This window comes from Octodon degus, unplaced genomic scaffold (assembly GCF_000260255.1).
Source record: "Octodon degus isolate 3935 unplaced genomic scaffold, OctDeg1.0 scaffold00101, whole genome shotgun sequence".
NCBI lineage: Eukaryota > Metazoa > Chordata > Mammalia > Rodentia > Octodontidae > Octodon > Octodon degus.
Window position 1 is genome coordinate 8,774,036 of NW_004524677.1, and position 26,294 is coordinate 8,800,329.

Below are 26,294 nucleotides of genomic sequence, written 5' to 3' on the forward strand. Positions count from 1 at the left end.
AGAGACAGAGACATAGAGACAGAGAGAGAATTGTCAAAACCATCTCTGAGGAAGTGATATGTAAACCAGATGTCAAGAAGGAATGAGAACTTGAGATATGCCACAGACATCCGAGGTGAAAGAGTTTGGCCCATCTGACAAAGAGAAAGGTCAAATGGATTTAGCCTGAGTAACGAAGACAGCAGAATGCACCAGAGAATTTAGCAGGAGCCAGGCACTAGATCCATGCTAAGAATTTTTATTTCATCCTCATCCTATGTGAAGCCAGTGAAGTGCTTTAAGAAAGGGACTGAAATTGTCAAAAGAAATTAAATGATAGCTCTGGTTGCTTGGTACAAAAATGAACTAAAGCAAGCCTCGTTTAATGTGAGAGAGAAGGGAGGAGCACATGGTCACTGGGGCAGAGATGGCAATGTGAGTAAGGGCAACTGGAAACACTACACATGCAGTGACAGAAATCACACCAGCAAGGTGAGAGGGCAGAAAGGACATTAAAATATCCCAGACTCCAAACTAGCTTCAGTAAAACAAAACAATAAATGAACTTCAGAATGAATGGGGTAAATGTCCTAGAGCCAGGGAGAAAAAGGACAATGGAGAGAGGAGGGGAAGAAAAGAAAAGAATTAAGATGTGTTGAGTATTCACTCAACTGCAGATGAACTTAAGCATCATGCACTACAAACATGTGCTACTAAAAAAAAATTTAAAAAGAACAATTAACAAGAGCAAGGACTAAAAATAACTTAATCAGCTCAGTTTCTTAAGCCCTTTCATCATGTCAGTAAGACGTGTGCATCCGGATCATCCAGTACATTGGGATTCATGTTCAGTGTGCATGTTCCTGTTCCCCCTCTTCATTCCCTGTGGGCATAGCGAAGCTCCCTTCTCAGACGCTGCTGGCACAGGGATTTCCTCCCACTGAGGAGTGCCGACTGTGGGTCACCCAGCGTTACTGCCGGGGGACAACGCAGAGGGCAGACACCTATCTGGAGCACTCTGGACTCCATCTTGCTGCAGCCAAAGACAACAAACTGATCAATGGACAGCTGATAGGGCTGGATTTCTTCTTGTCTGCCTTTGTGGGTAACAAGATGCCCTATTTGTGCAAAATAGCCTTCTAGATTCCATTTGTACCTTCAGGTATTCCAGAGAGCAAGCTACTGAAGGACACTCGGTGTGGGACTGAGCTGCACTGGCAACCTTGTTGGGGGATATTCTCCCTGGGGACAGTCTCAGAACATGGTTCTTATCACTTAAGGGGCTTACAGACCCGCAGATGCCCAAGTGTGAATCCAGGAATGGTCAAGAACATCTGCACTTTATGTCATGAAAGTCAAGCAAGCCCGCTCCTATTGACTTCAAACAAGAAATGTGAAAAATCAAGAGGTAACACACACACACACACACAGAGCTCAGTCTAATAAGTCAAGTCTGGCATCCTATAGAAAAGTATTTTATCATAAATTATCCCACAGAATTGTATCAGAAACATGGGCCTGGTATCAGGGGCCTGTGTCTGGGCTACACTACACACAAGTTGATCAGAAGCAACCCCAGAACTTCTCTGAGACTCAGAGGTGCAATTTTCATGCAAGAATAATAAAATAGCTCCTGCATCCAGCAGTATACAATAACTGTAAATTACTATAAACATTCTTGTCAATGTATTTATGTGCATTTTACACAAGCCATTCGTTCTCCTTGGGCTACTAATATAATTGTCCTTAAGTCCTCACTATTGATGCCCGAAATTTCTTTGTGTGCTACAACTGCACACCTGGGTGTTGCAATAAGAAATTCTCTCCGTAAGTCACACGCAGACCACTTGGTTGGGCTATTTCCTTCGCATACGTCACCCTGTTCTCACACGGCATCATGCACTTGCGTACCGACATTGAGCCAAATGATCTTTGGCCCTCTGCACACATTCACAACTTTACAAAACCCCTAAACTCTGACTTCGAGGCTCCATTTTGGCTGATCACAGAGAGGCAGGGGTCCTGTCACTCACCTCTGTCGCTGTCGTAGAGGTACGCGAACTTGTCCCACTGGTAGTACTCGATGAGGCTCAGCAGTGCTCCCTTGAGGTCGGGCCGCATCTGAATCACGAAGGGGTGCGTGCCGTCTGTGGGGAAGCTGGGGGTGATGAAGGAGACGTGCAGTGTGCCGCAGAAGGATGTGATGGTGTTGACGGACTTCTTGTCATAGAACCCAAAAATCGCATAGACGCCTCTCGAAAACTGGGAGCAGACTGGAAGGATAGAGAAAACAGAAACGTTAAGTCATTCTATCTGTCATTCTATCTTGCTTGTAATCACAGGGACTTGGGTGAAACATTATCCCCTGCAAAATACAAAATCATGAACAGATTGAATGAAATACTAAATTCATCTTGAGAATCTATTAGAAACTATAAGCATTTATTCACTTAGCATTATGGGAGCTACCCACAGAATTACAGCGCATGAAATGTTATAATTCTGGTCACAAGAAAATACTTAAGTGATGGCTCAACAAGCTGCAAAAGCATAAACATACTTGGGGCAGGTTCATAAAAATGTAGGAGTAAAAAATAATTAGTTAGAAGAACAAACTGCAGTTTCCTAAGATTTGTGCACATTCATAGAACTCATTCCCTACAAAGTCTGATGCTTGCTCAAAGCTGGACTGTATCTCAAGGCCTTATATTACGCCAGTGTGCTTCCAGAGAGCTCTGATGCTGAGCAAACCTCTCTGCAGGGAGAGCGGGCCGCGTGTGAGTCGCAAACGCAAGCGCCAAAAAGAGGCATTTCCTGCACATGTCCCAGCAGCCAAGCAGCAGTGAGATGAAGCTCAGGATCCCCAGGATGACTCTTGCCCACGGACCTAAATGAGCCTGGATGGCCCCGTACACAGGGAAGAGGACTATCAGTGAACAGTTCGGCTAAGGACTACCATTTAACGAAGGCTTTACATTATATTCAAGGCTGTCCACCTATGGCACAAGCCTTCGCTCTCTTCTGGTGAGTCTAGTTCAGTGCCTGGCAGGGACACTCAGCTTGCTCCTCCACGAAACCTGTCTGCTGTTCAGCTGTGCTTGGATAATACAAGTATACACTCAAATGTGGTCCTCTTTGTGTGGGAACCACCTGGCCACCCTAGGCCATGGACAGGATAAATACCTTGTGCTTGGAATGTGCCTCCCGTGTCCTCCAATATGCTAACTCATTTCTTTTCAGTGACAGCCCTTGAAGGAGAAACTATTATTATTCCCAAATCACTGATGAGGAAATTGGCACATACAGCTGGGATACACCTCAGTGGTGCAGCACCTGCCTGACAAGCACAGGGTCCTGAGTTACATTCCCTGTACCAGAAAGAAGGAAGGAAGGAAGGGAGGGAGGGAGGGAGGAAGGGAGGGAGGGAGGAAAAAGGAAGGCAAATTGACATATAAAGAGATGAAGTAACTTACCCAAATCACACAGCTAGCAAGTGATAGATTTATTCAAATCTAGGCATTTAAATTCCACACACTCTAACTAATGGGTCACACTACACTTAAAAATAGATTAGTGGAGTACCTAGTCAGCTGTTGAATTGCTGTTTCTCCTCAACTGATTGACCTTCCATTTCGTTCACCAGAATGACAGCCATTAAGCAGAATGACATTCTAAAACATAAATTTGTTATTCTGTCTCTCTGCTGTTTGTCTCTGTCTCTGTTTGTCTTTATGTCTCTGTCTCTCTCTCTGTCTCTGTCTGTCTCTCTGTCTCTGTCTGTCTCTCTCTCCCCATCCCTCTCTCTCTGTCTCTGGCTCTCTGTCTCTGTCTTTGTCTCTCTGTCTCTGTCTCTGTCTCTGTCTCTGTCTCTGTCTCTCTCTGTCTGGTTCTGGCTCTCTCTCTCTCTCTCTCTCTCTCTCTCTCTCTCTCTCTCTCTCTCTTTCTCTCACTTTCTCCTACCCTCTCTCCCTCTCTGAAGTTACAGTTACTTAGGCCAAGACTGACCATCTCCAAAGGTCTTCTAAGCCACGACCCTAAAACCACTAGTACAGGTCAATCAGATGGTTTTGAATGAATGAATACATGGTAATTTTCCATCTTTGGAGTCATTTCATCCCATAAAATGGAAACCTGCTACCCCATAATAAAATGTAACCAAAATATGATGCCAACCTTCTTAATCATATTTGAAATATAAGACCAATACTACCTTATTTAATTTTATTTCCTTCACAAAACAGTTTATAGAAAAAGAGATTTGTTTTATAATAAGAATATTGCTAAAATACATGCAAACTGTAATAACAAATTTGATAAACAATAAATAAACAGCAAGATTTTAGTGACTTTTATATGAATGAATTGAATGAAAATCAAGATTAACTATTCCCATGAATGTCCTTTTCATAAGACATTTCCATTTTCCTTTAGCTATTCTCTGGAATTGAACCAACTTTTGTCATTGTCAGAGAAGTTTCTGGAATATCCAGGCCATTTCTGTGTGACATGCCAGTTATTCCACCCCAACTGTTCTTCAAGACGTGCTGATGTAACTAAGACACAACTGGATGGGATTGTTTTATTAATTTTATTGAGAAACAAATAGCAATGAGAGATTCAAAACAGGTTAGTAGGACAGTTACAATAATTAATACATTGCATATTGTTGTCTTCATAGTACAAGATGCAGAGATGACATCCTGTCCAAACACTATTGGTACAAATCTTTCCATTATGGAAATCAGTGTGGAGACTCCTTAAAAAAACTAGGACTGGAAATCCCATTCGATCCAGCTATCCTCCTACTGGGAATTTTCCCAAAAGAAATGAAAACATAACATCATAGTGATATATGTGCACCTATGTTTATAGCAGCAAAATTTGTGATAGCCAAATCTTGAAAACAAACAAAATGCCCATCACCTGAGGAATGGATGAAAAAGATGTGGTACAACTGGATGGATTTTTAACTCAACTTCAATCTTAACATAAAATGTCATGACACAATGAGACAGCTGTCACCTACTTGTCTCCACACTTTTGTTCTTCTCTTTGTACAGAAGTCGGACACACCTTCTACTTGCTGGGTATGTCCACTAATTCCACAGTCACAAAAAGCTTTCATTGGCAAAGCCCTTCTAGGGAAACCCTGTCATGATTTTTAATTTGTATAGAAATATTGGCTACATGTGTATCTTAAATCCTAAATTTACTCAGATTTCTCTTAACTCTGCTATCTAAGATAACCAAAGTCTGACATGTGCAAAGTGAGAGCTGCCATAAATTTCTTCGTCCAATTTTCCCATTTCCTGTAAAGTGCTGGCACATGAGCCACAGTCCCCAATAATCTCGCACAGCAGGATTTATTAGCAATGCCTCTTCCTTCCCGAATGAAGTGACTTCTGTGATGGCAACAGCAGCCTAGACAGCAGCAGAGTGCCTGACAGCAAATGCCACTGTCTGAATGCACAGATGACCTTAAGAAGGAAGCCCACGTTCCATCTCCTACTTGGTTTAGGGCCCAGCATGGGCGTCAAAGGACCCCTTGGTCATTGCAAGCTTCTGCAAATGCTGGCTTGAGAGTATAGATGATTTTAAACCATATGCACTTCCAAAGAATTACAGTTACCTCAGTTGGCCTTGATTTTCCAGGCTGTCTGGCTCCTTCTCCAGTGAACGTTATTCCATAGCTGTGTCCCTCCTCTCCCAGCAGCCCCTGGTTCCCTGAGACCCCTTTCCTCATTTTTCAGGGGTTTGTGGCATAGATGCAAGCATTCCTTGGCCAACAGCCATTGTTTCTCTGAGTATTTTTCCCAAGCAATTTTTATCACACATGAGAGTCTTTTCGTCAACATTGTCCACATTCCCCACTGTACTCAGGCCACCACAGTCCTGTGCCCAAGTATGATGCAAATGCAGTGATATTTTTAACCAGGAGTCACAGAGCCCTGAGGCGCTCTGTTGTCCCGTGTGCTAGGAGGATAGGGCCCGCCTACCCCACACATCTGAGTCTGTCTGCAGTAATCTTCATGCCCCGCCACGCTAGCACAGGTACGGGGGCCTGCTGACACGGTCCACACTAAAGTCATGCTGATGCGTTGCACTGCTTTGGACTGATCCCTCATTTGATTAGAAGTGGAACTGCTCCTCTCATTTCCCCACATAGTCCACTTCCCAGGGATGGCTTCAAAGTGTAGATCCAGGGCCAGCCAAATAGCTCAGTGGATTAAAGCTCCTGCAAGCAAGCGCAGGGACGTGGGTTTGATCCCCAGGCCTGCCATGCCACGCCTGCGCCTCGGGCATGCTGAGACAGCAATTGAGACTTGGCATGGTAGCATGTGCCATAATCCCAGCTCTTGGGAGGCTGTAAACAGGCAGATCACTATGAGTCCAATTTAGCATTGAGACCCTGAACACCCTGTAGGCCCTTCCCTAAAACACAGAAAAAAAAAAATGTAAATCCATTTTCCTCTAATTTCAATCCATCCTTTAAAGAAAGTAGGTTTATTGCTACTGAGAATATTCAAATTATTATGTGAGAAACTGAAATTAATTGCAAAGACAATGTTCTAAAATGAGTTAAGCAATCCCAGACTCCTACAGACAGTTGGCATTGCAGGCAGAGGAAGGAACTGACAGCCTGTTTGCCCTCCAACTTCCTGCTCATAGTTATGCTGCAAAACAGTGGCATGAGGTTCTGAAATGATTAGGCTGATGAGTATTACAATTGCATTGATGACTTGAAATTCAAACCTGATTGCCAAGGAGTTGCTAAGATGCTCTTCCTAAGTTCTACTGGAATTAAATATTTAATAACAACTTTGAAAACTCAGCAAAGGCAAGTCCTTCTGCAAACACTTTAGGTCAAGCAGCAGAAATGATAATCTCCTGGGTGTAAGCAACATGCTGATTGTTTCATTTTTTATTATCAGCCCAGATGGGATCAGCCAATAACAGTGCTGACGGTGCATCTGAAGCTTCCTCTCCTCCTGGGTCATCCTGCTCACTGGTGCTGCTAATGTAGCAGACACGACACAGTCCGGAGAACTTTGCGTGGTGATTTAGTGGAAAGGAAAATCGTGGGCATGATTTTTTATTTTACATATTTTGTATTTATAAGTCACCAATAACTTCAACAAAACAACACGGGTTGCTTCATAAGCAAAAATGCCACTCGCCCCTTGGCAGGTTGTAGTGCCTGGTGAAGGTGCCATTGTTGAGGAACAGGGACATCAGAGTACAGTGCCACAGGGAGACTGCCTCTCACGGGCATTATGGAACTTCTGTCATGAAGCTGTCCTGTATTTCCACAGATTTATATTGAAATTCCCCTAGCATTTGAGAAGGGCAATCTAGCCATCACATCCAATGATCACTTTCTCAAGTTTAACTTTCTTAACTTCCCTGAATCTGTTAGTTAACACCCTGACAAATGTCCCTTCCCTTTCCACCACTACTATTTCTGTTCTCTGCTAATTCCTTCCACTTCCACATGGATGCCGAACAAAACCCTACCATCTTGGTACATTTTCTCTCCTCCTAATGACCTTTCACTGCCTCCTCTTTTCTGCTTCTCAAATTTGCTAGAATCCTCCAAAGATTTGTCTTCCAATTGTTTTGTCTTCTTACATTTTATGCGCTAGTGGTTTCCTCCCTCTCGACAAAGTCAAATTCCAATTTTGTGCATGTCATCATCTTCCATGTCACCTCCACTAACTACTTTCACCAACATAATACATGTCCTAAATGGTCTATGCGGTGACACTCTGGTTCGGGTTAGACAGTGACCCAGCGTAACACATGCTCTACATGTTCTTGGGCACTCTCTTATCTCTCATCTCTCGCTGCCCGTCATTGTCTCCAAAGAGAAAGTCATTGTCTTCTAATTCAACATAATTCCAACTAATGGCATAAAAACTGAGACGACAGGACTGCAGTTCTCACTCTGACAGGCCTTCCTTGGGTTCTTCCTTTGCCTGGTCATCACGTTCTTGCTACTGCAATTATCAGGGCCGGGGAGATGGCTTGTGGAATAAGTGCTTCCCTGCAAGCACAAGGGCCTGAGCCGGCATTACAGGACGATGAGCCTGCTGCTCCTCCTCGCCCTGTGCACGCTGTACCGCCAGACGCAATTGGTTCTGCTTCATTCGCACCTTGTCAACCAAGCAATGTGAAGAGCCTACTACGCTTTCTTCTAGGTATTAGGCCAATAGTAGACACAGCGGACACATTTCCTGCCTGTGTGGAGAGGGCAGCCTCACTGTGCATCCACTGTCTGCGTCTTCATCTGCCTTGGGTCTCCTGCAGGCACCGACATGCCAGCTACAAGCTCCTTCTCCTTTCTGCTTTCAACTTCCACTCTCACCACCTTCCGAAAACACACACCATATGAAAGTCCTTTTCTGAGGGCTTGTCTTGCAATCACGTTTTCATCTGATTTCAATCTCCTGCCCCTTCACAGGTTCAAGCCCCCCTTTCGGTTCAGGTATTTCTCCGCCTTTCACCACCATGCCAGGTGCTTATTTTTTACCCTTTCATTTACTAGGGAAATGATTAGTATAAATTCACTGTATAATACTAATTTGACAACAAGGTATTTCCACCAAATTTTGCAACAATTACCTGATTACCATGATTTTTATTAAGATACAGAATTCTTCACTCATTTCAACAGTGACCTTTCTTGAATAAAACAAATGAGAAATTTACGAAAAAAAAAAAGCCTATTAAAAATGTGTACATTAGTCATTAATAGAAGTGTCACAGAGAAGCTGTTTTGCATTTAAGGGTCTTAGGTGTTACCGCCCCAGGTGTGGAAAGTCTGAACTAAAAGCCTCACCAGGAACAAACCTGGACTGGGGTCTTGGTTTTCTCACTGTCTGCTGGACCTTGACCGGAGTCATTCTCATGGTCCTCCCTGCTCAGCACACTATCACAAACAAGACAGCCACGTGACCCACCTACCACGCCATGGGACTGGAGGATGAAGAAAAACAGAAGCTGTGAATAACACTGCCTGAGTCCTGCTGAGGTCCTCAGGAAACACTTCCACCCCACATTTCTTTTTCTTGTTTTTGGAGTCAATTTTTTATTCTTTTTAACATAGGAGAAATTAAAGCATGTTTATGCTGACATGAAGCTTTAAAAAAAAAAAAGGCTAACACAACAACAAGAGATGCTGGAAAACTTTCCAACAGGCAAAAGCCAATGGTCTAAGAATGAAGTAAAAGTACTGCAATTACAACAAAAAAATTGAGCAATTACTGTGGCAGCGAAGATACAGATAGGCAGGCAGGTGGCATGAAAATTCTTTTCTGATGGCTTCTATTTCTCAGTGAGACAAGAAACCAGGTTACCAGCTAAGGGAAAAGAAGAAATACTGGAAGTGTGGAAGTTTTAATGTAGGAGTGACCTACAAAGGTGGGAGAGTGGGAGTGTAGTGTAAAGGGTATTTACTTCCTAGTGCAGAGAAGACCGTCCAGACCACAAGGGGCTTGAGATCCTTAGTTATCCACAAAGTGGTACAGCAAGAACGGTTGATAATGTGTCTGTTTTGACAGCCTCTCAACCCGTAAGCACGGTCAGGGCGTTCAACAGGAACTACCACTGCTTTCTCCATTTCAGTCACCTCCTCACAGTGGTCTGACTATAAATCCTATGTGTACACACTTGTCATTTCATTACCCTGTCCTCATTTTCTCTTTTTGTATTTCGTACAGGGTCTAAAGGGTCTCATTACACAGATCAGACTTGTAGTGATCCTCCTGTGTTCAGCCTCCCAAGTTCTGGGATTACAGGTGTGTGCCACCACGCCCAGTCTCAATCGCTATCTCAGCACACCCAAGGGGCAGGGCTGGCATTAAACACCAGGGATCGAATGCCGGTCCCTGTGTCTGTCTTCATTGTGAAGACCTGAAAATATCTTTAGTTGTGTGATTTATTACCTCTTCCCTCCCCTGTCCCTTCACAGCCTCCAATTCCTGTAACCCAAACCCTGCCCACAATTTGACAAGGCAGGGCAAATAAAACCCTGTGTGTGCTGAGTCCAGTCCCATGCCAGGTTCTGAGGTACAGGGTACCAGCCATAGTAGTCTCTCAATAAATTATTCATGAAACAAATGCCACCCCACATTTCAATCCAGGGATATCAACTATTAACCACTCCTTGCAATTTGGCTCATATTTTCCTCTAGCCTAGCCCTTACCACCCTCAGGAAACAAATACTCTTAAGTTGTGACTGAGCCCATCTTTCAGGCTCAAAAACATTAAGAAACACTCTCAACTTCTTCTCTTCTTTTATCTCTGGCATACAAACTACAGCCTTTCCAATCTGTGCTACTCAGCTTGGCTGATGCTGCCTAGATACAGCCTTTAAACATTTATTGATTGAATTGCTGCAGTAGCCTCTGTGTAATAAATCTCTTCCCTATCAGGGCCACAATCACCCTCCTGCTTCGGGCTGTCCAGGTCTGTCGCTGCTCAGAGAACGAGATGCGCAGCAGCCGTTGCTCAGCCTAACCTGCTCTGTGAGGTCCAAATTACATACCCCTCCACAGAGAGCTATACTTCAGCCTATCCATCCCTGGTTGTCTAGTCTTACTGTTAAACTCTAAGTGAAATGAAGCTAGAAAATGAAGTGCCAATTACCTATTATCTATCTGTCTGTCTGTCTATCTATCTACTATCTATCTATCTTTCTATCTTTCTCTTTATCCGTCTATCTATCCATCCATCCGTCCATCTCCTTCTGTCTGTGCCTAACAATTACTTAGCACACAGGAAGTAAATGATAAATGCTTACTTAATAAACAAATGATAACCTAAAGTTATCATTTTTCCCATGAAGGACATCCTACTTACCTCACTCAGGGCCTGAATTGCAGTGTGCACGTGTGTGTGTGTGTGTGTGTGTGTGTGTGTGTGTGTGTGTGTGTTGATTTTATGGCCTCTGTGAGGGCAGGAACTAGAGTAGGACAGAAGATGAACAGCCAGATTGGAAGCTCTACCCGTCCTCTCCAGGCGACCTGTTAGGAAGCCTCTGATCTCAAGTCTCAGTTTTTAATTTAGTTCCTTTAATTTAGTAATCAATTTAATTTAGTAATCAATTTAGAGATTGATTTCTAGCCTGTCTGCCTTACATGAGTAATCTGCTAGAAAAGCCATACAGAGGAAACTGCTTCAGAAAACAAAAATTGTTAAATAGGTGATCCACTAACAACAATCCGAGCATAATGATTTTCATGTTCTCTAAAATCTAGAATATAAATTTTATAAGCATATTGTCACATATTTGATAAATAAATATATAATCAGAACCAACTGATTAATATAAGTATAAAACAAGTCCTTGTGAAAAATTACATTTATTGAGATATTTATGTTATCCTCTAATAACTGTTTTCCTCTTTTACTGTCATGTTGCAAAATAATTAGCTTACTTTAAAATTACCAAGAAAATTGGTCAGCTAGGTTTTTATCTGTTATTCTCTTTCCAGGCCTGGTGGACTGGTGGTCACAAAGTATCCCAAACTGGGCTTGGCCTTGTTATCATGCAGCCTCCACCTTCAGGCTGCTGGGGTCAGAGCTGCCAATTAGTTTTCATCATAAAAATAAAATTGTTCTTACTAGGAGGCAATAACCTCTGAGATGTGAGTGATGTTTTACTAAGATGTTAACACACAGAAAAGCTACTATCAAGAGAGACGAGGTCACCAGCCTATAAACTTCCTGATTCACAGTGTGACTGGGGTTGTCCCTGAAGAGGGACCCTCTCTTGAACACATGTCTTATCTATACTTTCTACCATCAACGTAGCCTCCAAATTCTCAAAATTCATGATTTCTGTTTGCATCATAAACCACGTTTATTCATGTAGATGTACACTTGTAATATGTGGTCCCTACAGCATCAGCTCTTGTGGAAGAGGTTGGGAGTGTGTTAAAAATAGAGTGGTAATTCCATTATTCTTAGAAAATGTAGGTCAATAAGACATTCTGTTCTTACAGTGAAATGGAGCTAAACTATCTACTTTCCATTAATAGGGCTGACTTTCTTTTTTAAAAAATGTAGATGGTTGTTACAAGGTCTCACTATGAAGCTTGGACTCCTAATGATCCTCCTGTTTTCAGCCTCCCCAGCACTGGGATTATAGGCATGTGTCTCTACGCCAGGACTCTGTGGCCAGCTCAGCCTGCCCTGTGGGTGGAAGTGGCATGGTGTGCGGTGCAGAGAATGAACCAAGGTCCCTGTGCTTGCCTAAGCAAGCGCTTTAGTCTGCTGCGCTCTCTTGCTGGCCCCGACTTTAATGTTTATGTAGGAACCAGAGACCTTCGTTTCCACTGAGGCGGTGAGGTCGGAATCTTCTAGAAACTCTCCTCTTTAAAGCCCTTCCATGGTCTGCTGGTCCCGTTCCCTGAGCCCTGCACTGTTGCTGATGTCTCCACTGAGCGCAGAGCTGGGGAAGGCCAGGCCACATGACCCCAAAGCGTGAGGAACACTTGTCGTGCGCTGGAGAGCGCTTGCTAGGAGCTACCTCGCTGCTTGCTTTCCCCACAGCCACGCCACACATCTTACAGTGATGATAAATCACATCTTCATGTACATTTTGATCCCATTTTTATGCAAATATCAAATGGGATGCAGTGGCATCACTCAGTGTGAGGGCTATGAAGTTGCAACAATATATTTTTCTTTCTCACAAATATTTTCCTTCCTGACCTTCTATGATGTGTGCTGAGTGGGGTGAAGTGTCATAAGTTTATAGCCGTTGCCCATATTACACCCCGCGTTAAAAATCTATAATATTTATTCTAGGTTCATCCATCACCTGAGGTGGCAGGCAGCAGTAGGACGAGCTGTAATAGGCAGTAACTCTTGTGTGAATTTTAATGATGGGCTCCATGCACACAAGAGAAGGAAAATCACCACCAGTTACATGAAATGTACTTCACTGGAGATGTGTCGCTTTCTTCGCCCATTGGACGTGTATTTCCTTGTCATGCATACACATGGTTCTGTCCTCGCAAATCCTTGCCTGCCTCAAGTGCTGCGAAATTCCTAGGCACGCCGTGTCCTGGTGGGAGGGGGGCTGAGTGGGTGTCTGCAGGCCTGACCTCCAATCTGGCGGTGACACCAGCCAGCCGTGTGCTTCTGGCAAGTCGCAGATTTCAAAGGTCTCGGCACCCTCAAACGACCCACTGAGCACAAATGTGGGCCTGAGTGGCTGAATATCAAAGAGAGAAATCCTGGAAACTGTCAGGTAGTGCATGATAACGGTCCAACACGCGCTTGCTCACACACAGTGGGCATGTGAGGTGCGGTCCAGGTCGGGCACTAAATTTACCATGGTCAGCAAGAGGGGCTGGGCCCTCTTGTATTTCTCCTTTCTTAACTTTGTATTTCTTCTCTTCTCTTTTCCCTTATCCTGTTGTCTCCTAAATTGTTCTATGCTCCTCCTCCTCCTCCTCCTTCTCCTCCTCCTCCTCCTCTCCTTCTTCTCTTCCTTCTCTTTTTTCTTCTTCTTCCTTTCTTCTTCATTATAACCACTCTCAATCTTGGTGCCTTAAAATCAGTCTAATTTCATGTCTGATGGTCATTATAACATACAAGACTGAACAGCTTTATTCTTACTAAAAACAGATTAGAAGATTATAAATATTTATATATTTATGACAGGTTAATTTTTAAGAGATTCATTCAAAATATGTTTAAAGATTTATACTTAAAATATTTTTTTCTTTGAATGACACACAGGAACAAAGACAGAACTCCATTCTTTCTTGTTTGGATGTCCACAAGCCTCGCCTGATAACCCGCTTGCGCTCAGTGGCTTGAAGCCTGTCTGTAGCTGTCACAGGGTGGTTCAGCTCTTCCAATTTGAGGGTAAGTGAGGGAGTCTTTGTCTACATGCTACATTATTTTATTTTCTCTTATTTTAGTCTTTTTGAGATAGGGACTCACTAGATAGCCCAGGATGACCTTGAACACAAGGTGATTTGCTGCCTCAACCTCTCAAATGCTGGGGTTACAGGCATGCACTACCACATGAGCTCTGCAGTTTTTATTTTAAGCCACAGAGATTGCTTTTTGAAATGAAGAGCTTATTGAATGTCACCAAATGAAAAGTCATGTGGATGCGCTGCACAGTGTTGTGAACCATTAACTTCCATCCCTAAATCTCCAAGGAATTGGAGAATCTGGCTGAGTGGATTCGCACACACTGGGAGCATGGAATGCTGGTCAAGTTACAATGCGTGCTTGCCGGGGGCCCCAGTGCTTGGCTCCACAGTGCGAGAGGCTCAACTGCCGCCCTGTAAACCTCGCTCCTCAAAAAGAGCCATTTGTTTTTCTAATTGTGAAAAGGTCTCTTCACATAATTTCCTCATTTTCAATGGATTTTTGTTGCTGTGGTAATTTTTATTTTTTGAGTTCCTTCTATTTTCTTGTTATTCAACCTTTACAAGAACAGTTGAAAAGTATTTTCTCCTATTTCACAGGTTGCCTTCCCACTGGGATGTCTTTCTTTGGGTTGGAGAACATTTTCATTTGATATATCCACATCTCTAGTTTTTAAAAAAATTCTGGTGCCAGTTCTTTGTCATGTGTGGAAGCCAAACTACTTTAACTAAAAGTAGAAAATGGCGAGTAATGGGTGAGAAGGGTGAGAAGGAAGGAGGTGGGGGAGGCTGGACGTCCTGCCAAACACAGTGCAACACGAGCAACAAGATCCCCTGGGCAGCATTGTTCTCTAATCCTGTTGCTAAGACATTGTGTTGCTTGTTCAGCCTCAGGTGCAGAGTGGTTCTCTTCATTTTCTTTCTTAACATCTACTTACCTATTAAAATAAAAAGGATAGGGTGAGGGTGTTCAAAGTGAGCGAGAGAACTTGAAGGGGGAGGCACACAGAGGCAGCTTTTACTGGAATTCATGGCTAAAATCCAAGAACTCAGAAGGCTGAGCCCCAGTGCTCTGCACAGGCAAGGGGAGTGCGGACAGGAGAGCTGGTCACGTGCTCTGTGAGGAACCAACAGAGCGCCCTGAGCGTTCCAGACGTGAAGAAGGCACAAGGAGTTGCAGAAAGTGCAAATCACCTCAGTTTGGTCCGTGCATGCTGTAAGCACACACTGAAGAGTCACCGTTTACTCCATGACAGATGTCCAATTATTATATGGTGATTAGCAAAGAAGATATGAAATAAGATGAACACATTTAGAACTAATGGTATGCAATCAGTTGTCTCACTGCAGGATGAGAAACTTCCGGGTCTTGTAATCACCTATGTGTCTGGTACAGGGTCTTGCTAGGCAGCTTGGACTTGTAGTGATCCTGCTGTCCTCACCTCCCCGGTGTGGGGATGACAGGCATGCGCCACCACACCCGGTTTCAGTGGCCAGCACAGGGCACCCAGGGTTCCAGGGCTGCCAAGGCATGCAGTACTAGGAATCGAACTCAGGTCCTTGAGCTTGCCAGGCGGGTGCTTAGACCACTCAGCCATCTCCCCAGCCCTTAGTTAGGGTTTCACACTCATTTTAATAATATAATTACATGCTTGTAACCTCACAGTGATACAAATAATGACTATGCACATTTAAGGAGTACAGTCCTTACAACTTGGCCTTTCAGAAGTACCCTGTGCTAAGAGCCACAGGAACACCTGTGCTCTTGTGGTCGGAGCTAAGTGTAGGCCTTGCTTGTTTTTGTTTAACTGATGAGAACAGAGAAAAATTACTGCGTGATGTCCTGAGGCGAGGCAATGTGCCCCTGTCAGCCATGGCCCGGTGTTTCCTGGTTTGGATGCCACATGATTTCACCAACTTGACCTAACTGACAGATCGCCTGATCCACAGAACCTTTTGCTCTTACACACAAGGCCACAAGAGCCATGTTGGCAGTTGTGCATACCTTTCTACGCGCTGCTCCTGTAAGACAGAAGTCATTACTGTTAGTGTTCAGCACAGCGTCTACAGGCTCTCACTAGGCGCGGCCGACTCAGAGTGATTCTCCTGATTTAAGCTTCCCAAGTACTGGGATCATAAGCGTGCCACCATCCCAGTCTCAGCCGCCCTGCCGGCGCATCCTGCAGGGCGGGACCAGCCCGGCACGCTGGGGATGGAATACCAGTCCCTGAGTCTGCCCGAACAGGCGCTTTAATCCGATGCGCTATCTGGGCAGCCCTAACACGGATTATTATATGAAGAACTGCTCATTTGAATGTTATGCTTATTCAAATGTTATCTGTGATACCGAAGTGTCACCCAGACACACTATCCACGTTGTCACCCAAAAGGTAAGATGCAATATACTCAAATATTGTGCTACTTTTCATTCACGGTAGATAGCTTTATCCTTGTACTTTGTACTAATCTGATGAGTAAAAATGGCATTTCATTTTTGTCTCGATAATAAAGTATTACAGATTTGTGAGAGTAGCCACTATTCTTAATGGTTGTCAGCTATTAACCACTTTAAAATTTTTAATGCTTTCAAACCATCAAGGATTTTAATTCTGGAAAGAAGCTTTGTAATTTTGTAAGGTGACACTTAGGGGAAGTCAGGAGGGAGCATAAGGCCTTGGCCGCAGGCTCCCTATATTATTCTGTGAGTGGTTGTGCTAGGTTTTTTTAATTGTAAGCATGAAAATACGAATTTTCAAAACTATTAGTACAAAACATTCACCATTGTATGATTCCCTGCACTGTCTGCATTGATATTTTACATACAATTATACTATACATTGTCATTTAAATCTTCCTTTTTAATATTCTTTGTATTTACATATAAATCTCATTTTTGCCTCATTTCAAATTTGTTCATAGTGACATATAACTAAATTACTCATCTTTAACACTAAGAATTAATCCCTCACCGTGACTGTTTCGTGTAATGAGAACTGCTTATGCTACATAACGCTTTGGAACCCTTTGATTTGCTTTTATACTTGTCCCTTAACAATTAATTTTTTAAATATTGATACTGTGGTTTGGGGACCTACTGATTTGTTTCCACACTAGAGATTCAACTTCTCAACCTTGTAAGTTTGATATTAGTTTGCTTAGGCACAAGTTTTACCACAAGATAAATTTCACTATGTCCTTCAGCCTCATTCTGTAAAACCAGTGCCCAAATCATCACCGTGAGATACTCGCGAAGGACCTTGCTCCTGGTGCTCTTGCGGTTTTCTGGCCTGTTGCTTCACTTTTATGTTGCTCTGTCCAGTTTTGGTTAGGAGTAGACCACAAAACCAACTAGTTGGTAAAATGTATAACTTAGAACATTAACTTTGTGATCTGTCTCTTCTGATAAAGAATTTTGATGACTCAGTCATTTTGCACTATTGTCTGCACATTTACTACAGTCTTTGGTTCTTTCTCTTTTTCATATTGTCCACTTTCACTGTAGATTTTCTATTTTAAACAGTGCTGATCCTTAGGAAGACCATGGACTTGCAAATGATGGCCGTGTGCCTAGAGATCTTACTGAATTCTCTTACAAGTTCTATGAGCTTCCTGATTAATTCTCAGAGCTATTTGAAAAAGTCATTATTTTTTGAAGAAATTCATTTAACTCACTTTTGGATCTTTCTATTTGAAAAAGCACTTCTAACTTTCATATTTCTACTATATTTCTTAAAGAAATAAATTGTGAAATATACCATTAATATGGAATCGATGCAATGAAACTCGAGAAATTGTCTCTTGCATGTGATCAGTGTATGTAATTAAAATATTTTACACAGCCCATAATTCATCCTTTCTCATAGCAGATTGTTTTTTTAAAAGCCTGTGCATTATATGAATAATTGTTCCAGCTCACTGCTTTATTGTACTGTGTGATCCACAGTGGATGAAAAATGGAAGAAAATTTAACAAAGCTTTCATAATATCAGTAGTCATTATCGATATGGTTCCATAACTATTCATACCCTATTTTCACTGCACCATCACAGACGGAGTCAGGCTTAGAAGGAAAAGAAAACAACAAATATCCCAGCAACAATTCCGTGATTCCAAGTGGTGCAAAGCTGCAGAGAGAGGAAAGGGAGGGGACAGAACCTCATTGGCTGAGAAGGAGGCACTTGGGGAGGGAAAGCACAGCAGCCACGTGGACAGCTGCAGCGCGGTGGCTGCTTCTTGCCATGTGAAACAAAGCAAAGGAAAACAAAAGGAGTCAACACTAGCCAACTATGAGGGAAAATATTAACATCATGTGTTTTGTGCTTGCAGCGCCTGTTGTCTTAACTGTCTGTGATCATGGAGCAAAAGCACACAGGGACTCAATTAAAGTCATCATTTCAGAGATAGTTAGATGAGGGCATTCCTTGTCCTGCAGAACACATATAATTGTGTCTACAAGTCACAGAGGCGCATGCAGGGTGGACAGTGTCAAGGTGTCTGACATGAATGTAACTGGTGAGAGGACAGAGTGGAAAAGCCCTCCGTGCTGGAGTCTGGACTACGTGGTTTGGCTTCCTGCCTCTGCCGTGACTGCTACATCACTGCGAATTGCCTAAGAGACAATGTGAGGACAGCCAGCTAGGAGAGCCACAGCTTCTGAAAGAATTTCTCAAACAATTAAAGAGTATGTTTAGATTTTAGAACTCCCAAGAATAAAGTTATGCACACACTGTACTTCCACGAGGATGATAACAGTTCTGTTATCGGCAAGAACCAAATAAAGTAAAACTAAACCAAAGTGAAGAGCGCCAAGGCACACTTCTGCATGATCGCGTGGATGTGATTCTTCCCCATTGTTTGGAATAGGTGCTCCTAAGGAAATATGGCAAAGGGATGAGGTAGCTGCTTAAGCTGGCAGTTTACGAAGGTTTATCTTATGAAATGTCCATAACCCATCATAATGAAGGGGCAATTCTATTTATGAGTATGCATGACCTACTTCTACCCAATAACTTTCATGCTTGCAAAAATTATTAAGCAAAATGGATCAAATTCAAGGAGGCAGTACCTTGCAAGGATTTTGATCAATTATTTTGGGAACTACATAGCATTTTCATACAATGAAATTTCTCTTGGAGGAAATGGATATGATGCATGACCCATTATTGCGGCTATATTGTATGACCAGAATCTCCACATTAATTGAATGCAAAAAAATTTTAGCAAGTAATCCAGTGAACTCTACACAGCCATCATTCTGTATTAAATATTAATAACTATACTACTTAAATAAAAAATATGACCCAGAACTTTTAACAGCCTGCATATTTTGAGTAATTTACCCTTTCCAATATCCAATATACAGAAATATTAAGTGTTTCCCAGTTTCACACAAATAGGTAATATAGTTTGAATTTGAACCCAGGCAGTCTGGAAATTGCTAGAAAATGTCACAAAAGAAAATCTGGGAAACATATTTTAATTAAAGAGAAATGAATTCCACAGGAGTGACATATACTAAGTCACTAAAGAAGAAAATTCTCTCCAACCTTTTATTTAAAATTATTTTCTACGCATGTTCTTAACATAGAGATCTAATGTGTGTGTAATGCACACATTTAGACTTTCATGTCACTCTATGTTACATTCACAAATAGCTAAAAAAAAAAAAGCACCTAGAAATGTTATCTACACATATTTATGATGTGTAGATTCCATCCCCCCATCCCCACTGGGACTTTTCTCTTAGAGTGTCACAGAAAGTCATTCTAGAGTAACTTGGTAAATGCAGGTCAGGATTTGTATAAAGTTAGCTTGGGCCCTTGAAAAACCATGAGTTCTACTGACACACTGTCATCCATATCTCTGTATCCCATATGAAATGAAGTGGGCTGTCATGGAAAAGTGGGTTAATACAATCCCAATCTGCACAACAATACTGAGTGAAGTCTTCTGAATTGGCTATTTTTTGACAGTTACAACATGTGACTTAATTCTCCTAACCACAGTGCTTAGGGGTCTCTGATAGACTCATACAACTTTGTTTGCTTTGGCAATGATCAAGTGCTAAACCTAAGCTATCTTTTTTCCACATAAACACATTATCTTATATCCTGGTTATTCTGCAAAATTTTCAAGGAAAAAAATTAAATTATGTTGTTTAAAAAGAGCCAACGGTCGGATTGGCCTTTTAATGTTGTAGCAAGTTTTAGAACACTCCTAACCAGAAATCTTCTACTATGAACAAAATTAGCTCTGCCTTCTCAGCGCGGATGCAGTGAAGATCCCCTTCACCTTCTGCCACTTCCCACCTGGGTCTGCAGTGCAGCTGCAGCGGTTGGGGGACGTCGGAAACAAACACATTTTTTTAAGGGAAGCAGAAGGCTTTTCAACATTTTCATCTCACGTTAGCAGTATCCACTTTACTTCTGCTTCTGCTCAGTGGGCTGGTTTTGTTTCAACATCCCCTAAATATCTAGTCAAAAGTGGAAGACAATCATGCATCACCAAGAAGGCCAAAAATTGCAAAGTACAAAAAGTGAGTCTTCATGCAAAAATGCAGAATATCAAGCACCATCAAAATGTCCATAACATCACTAGGGGTTGAAAATGCCATAGCTGTGGGCACAGAGTAGATTAGAGAAACTTTCCCTTGTTTCCAACAGTCAATTCACTTATTAAATGAGAAATATGTCAGTATAACTCTCCTGAATTTTGAAAAGAATTCAAAATATAGAGGACAAGATGTAGACATGATACCTTACTATTAATACAAACCTTTCTTCTCATTGAACTAAGAGAAAGTAGCTGTATATCTATCCTATCTTGTATATACATATTTTTTCATTACAGAATGATCCTTTATTTACACCCCCCTTTTTTGTTTTGTTTTGTCAGAGATGGATGTTCCATTGCTGTCAGAGAAGCTATATTTGGAGATGTCTTTAAGGGATCTTTTCATACTTGATGCCAGTCCAAATACTGTAGGTACTTGAATTCAGTGAAATAACCTAATAGAGTCCAATAGTCCGTAATAGTAGTGAGTTACCAGCACAACTGGCAATTGTCTGAAGTTGTCAACTTGAGCCTTTTACAGTTTCACATACTAATATAGCTTTACTTTTTATACCTTGTGGTTATATTTTTCTGCTGGATGGCTAAGACCAAGTTAAAGCAAGACCTATATAATTAAAAACATGATTTCTGTTATTTGATAAGGTCAGTAAAATACCCTCAGAATTTACCCCGGAACCATGTACAGCACTTTGTGGATCTTCTATCAGTGTCAGCCATCGGATGAGTCATGGCCATTGCTTAACAAATTAACTACTAAGAAGATAACAATATGCAATGTATTAATTATTGTAACTGCCCTACTAACCTGTTTTGAAACTGTTTCATTGCTATTTTATCTTCTTGTCTCATTAAAATGAATAAAAAATTTTAAAAAAGAATACAAAATATGCAAGGCCAAGATGGGCTGATAGCTGAAAATTCAAGCTCATACTTTGCATGCAAAGGGCCAGGAATTCAATCCCCAGAATAAAAAGAAAATTAAATCAAATTAATAAATAATAACATAAAGTATAAACAGAGCAATTCTGATATCCCTAAAAGAACCAGGTATTGTGGGAAAAGCAGAAGTGGAACAGACCTAGCCTGCATGGTTCCCACCACAGCTCAAGGTGGGAGGGCAAGACAGGCCAAGTATGAGAGGCAGGACCAGGCCGGGAAGAGATGCATACCGGGAAGGCCAGGGACGTGAGAGGCAGGACGAGGTAGGGAAGAGATGCATGCTGAGAAGGCCAGGGGACCAAGAAAATTAGCAGTTTTCAGTTGACTTTGCTCTAGGTAGAATAGAGAATGCAGAAAAGTCATAACGATGGCCCACAAAACTGACCGGGTTTGCATTTCCAAGTTATTTGCCGGCATTATTCAAGCTGGAAAATTAACTGAAAGTAATTTTGAGTTGAGCTCCACCATCACTAAATAAATAAACATGTATGCTCTTTGCAACAAATGTACCCCTAATCCAAGCTCATTAGGGTTCCAACAGAATAGGAAAACCCAAATGATCTCCAACCTTTAAAAAGAGGGATACGAAGCACAAACAAATCTGCCTACAGAAAACAAGACAATGACAGCAGGGATCAACAGGTATGAAAGAACACTAAAATCACATTTCATTTGCACAATGTAAAATAAATATTGTACATATTTGGAAAGTGAATAGAAGATACTGAAAATACAAGCAAGAAATAAGAAACTAGAAGATGTTCCACTAACACTGAAAGAAAAATATTCTGAGAAAGAATCTGTGTAGCTCGTAAAACTCCAGTGGATCTGTTCAACGTTGGGTGACAAGAAAGCCAGCAGAGATGGATCTCCTGAGACAACTAGAGGAGCTCTCTCAGCACATAACAGATGGACTTGGGGGCAGGCAATATCGATGGCTTAAATTGTCTTAAAATTAATAAAAATTCATATATCAAACTTGGGAAAGAGTCACACAATAAAATGGCTTTCACAGAGCCCGCACTAGGTGCAGGGCATGACATCCAAAAAAAGAGGCAAAGACGGGCCAGAGAGAAGTGGCAGCAGCATCAAGCACGCACAAGGGCTGCACATGTGCTGGGCACACGGGAAGATGCTGCAGGAAGACAGAAAGACCAACACCTGAAAGACAAGGTAGAGCAAAAGAATTTCAACCTAAATCATCACAATTTGTCTGCTAAGATACAATACAAATGAGACTACTAAAATTGTCCCCAACAGTAAAATCCAATATGAGTACAGGAAAATACGAAGATAATTGGAAGATGTTATGAAAGACATAAACAAATTCGCTATTTTCTTGAATGGGAAGACTCAATATCGTAAAGATTTCAAGTATTTGAAAGAATCTGTAGTATGAGCTGGCACCTAGTCAGCACTTACGTTGTGTCAAAACCATTCTAACTTATTAAACTCTCAAACAGCAAAGTCAAAACCTAACCAAGACTAAGTCTAATAATTTTTTACCACCTCAGTAAGTGATGAGGTAATAAGTTGCCCATTATTGCGGAGAAAGGAATTTCTAAGAAAATTTTCGAAATGCTTTCATGATAACTGACAAGACATGTAAAAGTTACTCATTTCAAAATACCATCCTTTAAATCATAAACACACCAACTACAAATATTATTGGCAATACTAGCTATTTAGGCAAATCATGTAATATCATCAGAAAGGGTAATTAATAATAAGAACCACCTTCATACATCTATAAAGTAAAAAGAAATAAAACTAGATAGAAATTTTTAAAAGGTCTTATACTTTGGAAGAGCCAGATGTAGCTTACTTATCCTTCTCTTAAAATCTGGAAGATGACAATAAAATTAGTAGACATACAAAGTTGAGCAGATACGGATTCAAACCTTGACTGTGGTCACTCAGTAAATGTGGACGTTTGCTCCGATGCTTCACGCTGAAGCCTTAATTCCCATAAGTATAAAGCTCAGGCACGTTCATCTAACACATGGCTGAAGCTGCGTCAGCAGATCAAAGCCACAGTCATCAGCCAATCCCCATTCAGAAGGAGCGAAAATAGAGAAAAAGAGGCCTGGCCCGAGAAGAGCGGAGAAACTGGCAGCAGCCGGACCCGTGCAGCACATGGTACCCGGGAACAGACACAGACATGAATGAGAAACCCTGCCCCACACCAGGGTCGTAAACATGAAGCGTCTTCATGGAGAGGCTTCTGAGGCAATTAGCCACAGAGAGAGGAAAGTGCACATGTGTTACAAGGCAAATCTAAACATGAAAGCCTTTTAGAGGAGATTATGCAATCTTCATGGATTAAAAACAGAAAAAATTCTTAAGCAAGACACACACAAAAAAATCACAATAAAGGAAATTATGTCTGAAGTCAACCATTGTAAAATATTTGATGAAAATCTGTATGACAAAGTTACTCTGAAAAAAAGACAAAGGCAAAGCAGAATATTGACTGAAACACTGGCACTCAGTGTAAGTGAAGTTAGATCAGATTCCTAATTATATAAACAGCTATAAGCTACAAAGTAAAATATAACCTAATGAAAATGAAGAATGACACTGAACAAATACAAAATGTGGGACTCAAGAGGCTTATGGAAACTGAAAAGATATTCAAGTACCCTGAAAATCAAAGAAGCTCTCCTTTACAAGGATCAAAGTAGGGCCAGGATATAGCTCAGTGGCATAAGCACCTGCCTGGCAAGGGCAAAGTCCTGAGTTCAATCTTCAGTACTAAAAAACAAACAAACAAAAAAAGAATCAAGGCAATTCTAATGCATAAATAATTAAAAGTGAAAAGTTTGATAACACCAGGAATTGATAACCTGGCCGGGGGATAGCTCAGCAGCATAAGCCTGCTTGACAAGCATGAGGTTCCAAGCTGAATCCCTGGTACTGGAAAAAGAGAAAAAAAGTTGATAACCTAGCCAAACAGAGCTCATGCACTGATTACAAGCACGTGCAATGGGTAGTTATTCTGGAGAACAGCTTAGCATGATCCTAGAGGGTTAAGGATGTATGCACCAGTAACGTCACTCCTGTGCATACGCCCTGACATATTTAGAAAAGTGTACAAGAGACATAATGGGGTTTTTTTGTTTTTGATTTTTTTTTTTTTTTTTGGCAGAACCAAGGATTGAACTCAGACCCTTGCACTTGCCAGGGAAGTGCTTATTCTACTGAGCCATCTCCCCAGCCCCAAGAGACATAATCTTAAAGAAAATGATATATGATTTTTAAAATGAAACACACTAAATTTGAGACATAATAGAACACGTGGTAGTATGGACAAGGTCCTGTATTCTATCCCAGTACAAAAAAAAAAAAAAAAAAAAAAAAAAAATGGTTAGTAAAAATATAACGAAATTTGTAGAAACAGTAAGCACCAAACTTGATATCCTAGCTTCCTGGAGACATACAGCAGTGGGCTGGACATAAGGCATCTCGTACCTTATTAGAACATCTGTGTGTGTTTGTTGTGGTAGAGATTGAGTGGAGGGCCCCCATATGCTAGCCGTGTGCTCTACCTCTGAACTATACCCTCATTCAGTAGTATCTTACTTCCCAAGTACAAACTGGGCAGAAATTCATTTGCTACAAAAGCTACATGCCTGCTCTTATATATTCAATGAACAATGCTGGTTCAGAGATCAGATCTTGCTAAAAGTCAGGTGAAAGTTACTGAGGGTCAGACACAGAAGGGAAAGCACACCCTATCAAATATAATCGCCAAACTCTCCAAACCCAGAAAGATGTGTGCCACTTGCGCTGTCCTAATTAGCTGTTTCGGTTCTCAGTAAGGTAACAAGCAGGCTGTGTTAGAGCTAAATGGCGATGCCTTAATTAGACCTCTCCCTGACCCGGCCTCCTTGTCATGCAGAAGCAAGAGATCTCCAACTCCTACCTTGGTAGAATCACAAGTGCTTTCTTACCAAGTTCATTCTGGGACACTGCAAGTGAAAGCTGTTAAGACAATCAAAGCTAAAGTGTTCCTGTGTTATAGAAATCTGAGCCTATTTCTCTTTAGAAATCTGGTATTTATTTTTTATTTTTTTGCTAAATTTCAATGTATTTACATTTGATGAATAAAATATCGTGCTGGTACTATAACATGGAAAAGTTCCCCAGGGCTGGGTGGTAGCTCAGTGGCTTAGTACCTGGCCAGCAGGTATGAAGCCCTAGATTGCACTTCTACCTCTACAAAAAAATAAAGTAAGAGAAGTGCTCACCATCATCATCCAAGAATGGAAATTAATTTAAAAAATAGATTTGACAGATCTTTTACAACTGGAAAAAGTCATATCTAATACCTATTTGATTGTATTATAAAATTACAAAGTAATAAAACAAATCTTGCTTGAATTTTGCATGTGAAGTTTGGCTGGTTTTCTCAAGAGAGTACAGGCAAGCATGTTCATTTGCCTTAAAAGCGGTCTTAATCTCTAAGAACTCTTGAAATGAAAGGTAACAGTGAAAACTATAGGAGAATATTTTCAAATATATGTGAAATGAAGTTCAGAGAATAGAAATAATGGAATATACTAAATAAAGCAAAGACATTATAAAGTTTTATTCCTGTATTAAAACTGGCAAAACCATAATACATATATCTACTGAATAAATGATGATTAAATGGATTTTTTACCTGTTGAGGTTTTAATTTAAACTCAATAGACATTGATGCATTTATAATTCTTTATTATAAATAAATCAGTACTTAAAAATACCACATTAATTATGGTAATTTCTTTTATATTCTTCATTTTAATTATAGGTCTGATCATGTAGGGCTCATATTACTCATAGAAAATAATGTGCTCTTTTTGAGATAAAACTTAACCCCCTCCTTCAGATATGCCTGATGAGCTCATATTTCTCTCTGTCTC

The 26,294-nt window shown here is 41.3% G+C and overlaps 1 protein-coding gene across 5 annotated transcripts in view; it reads right to left on the minus strand.

Annotated features, from left to right (window-relative positions):
* The window catches only part of Gria2 (glutamate ionotropic receptor AMPA type subunit 2), a 148,820-nt gene that overhangs the window by 71,563 nt on the left and 50,963 nt on the right, over positions 1 to 26,294 (minus strand). For all 5 annotated transcript variants that reach the window (XM_023723638.1, XM_023723639.1, XM_004638708.2 and 2 more), the window contains one exon: positions 2,013 to 2,252. In XM_023723638.1, coding sequence (XP_023579406.1) covers positions 2,013 to 2,252 — 240 coding nt within the window. The remainder of the gene's footprint in view (positions 1 to 2,012; positions 2,253 to 26,294) is intronic.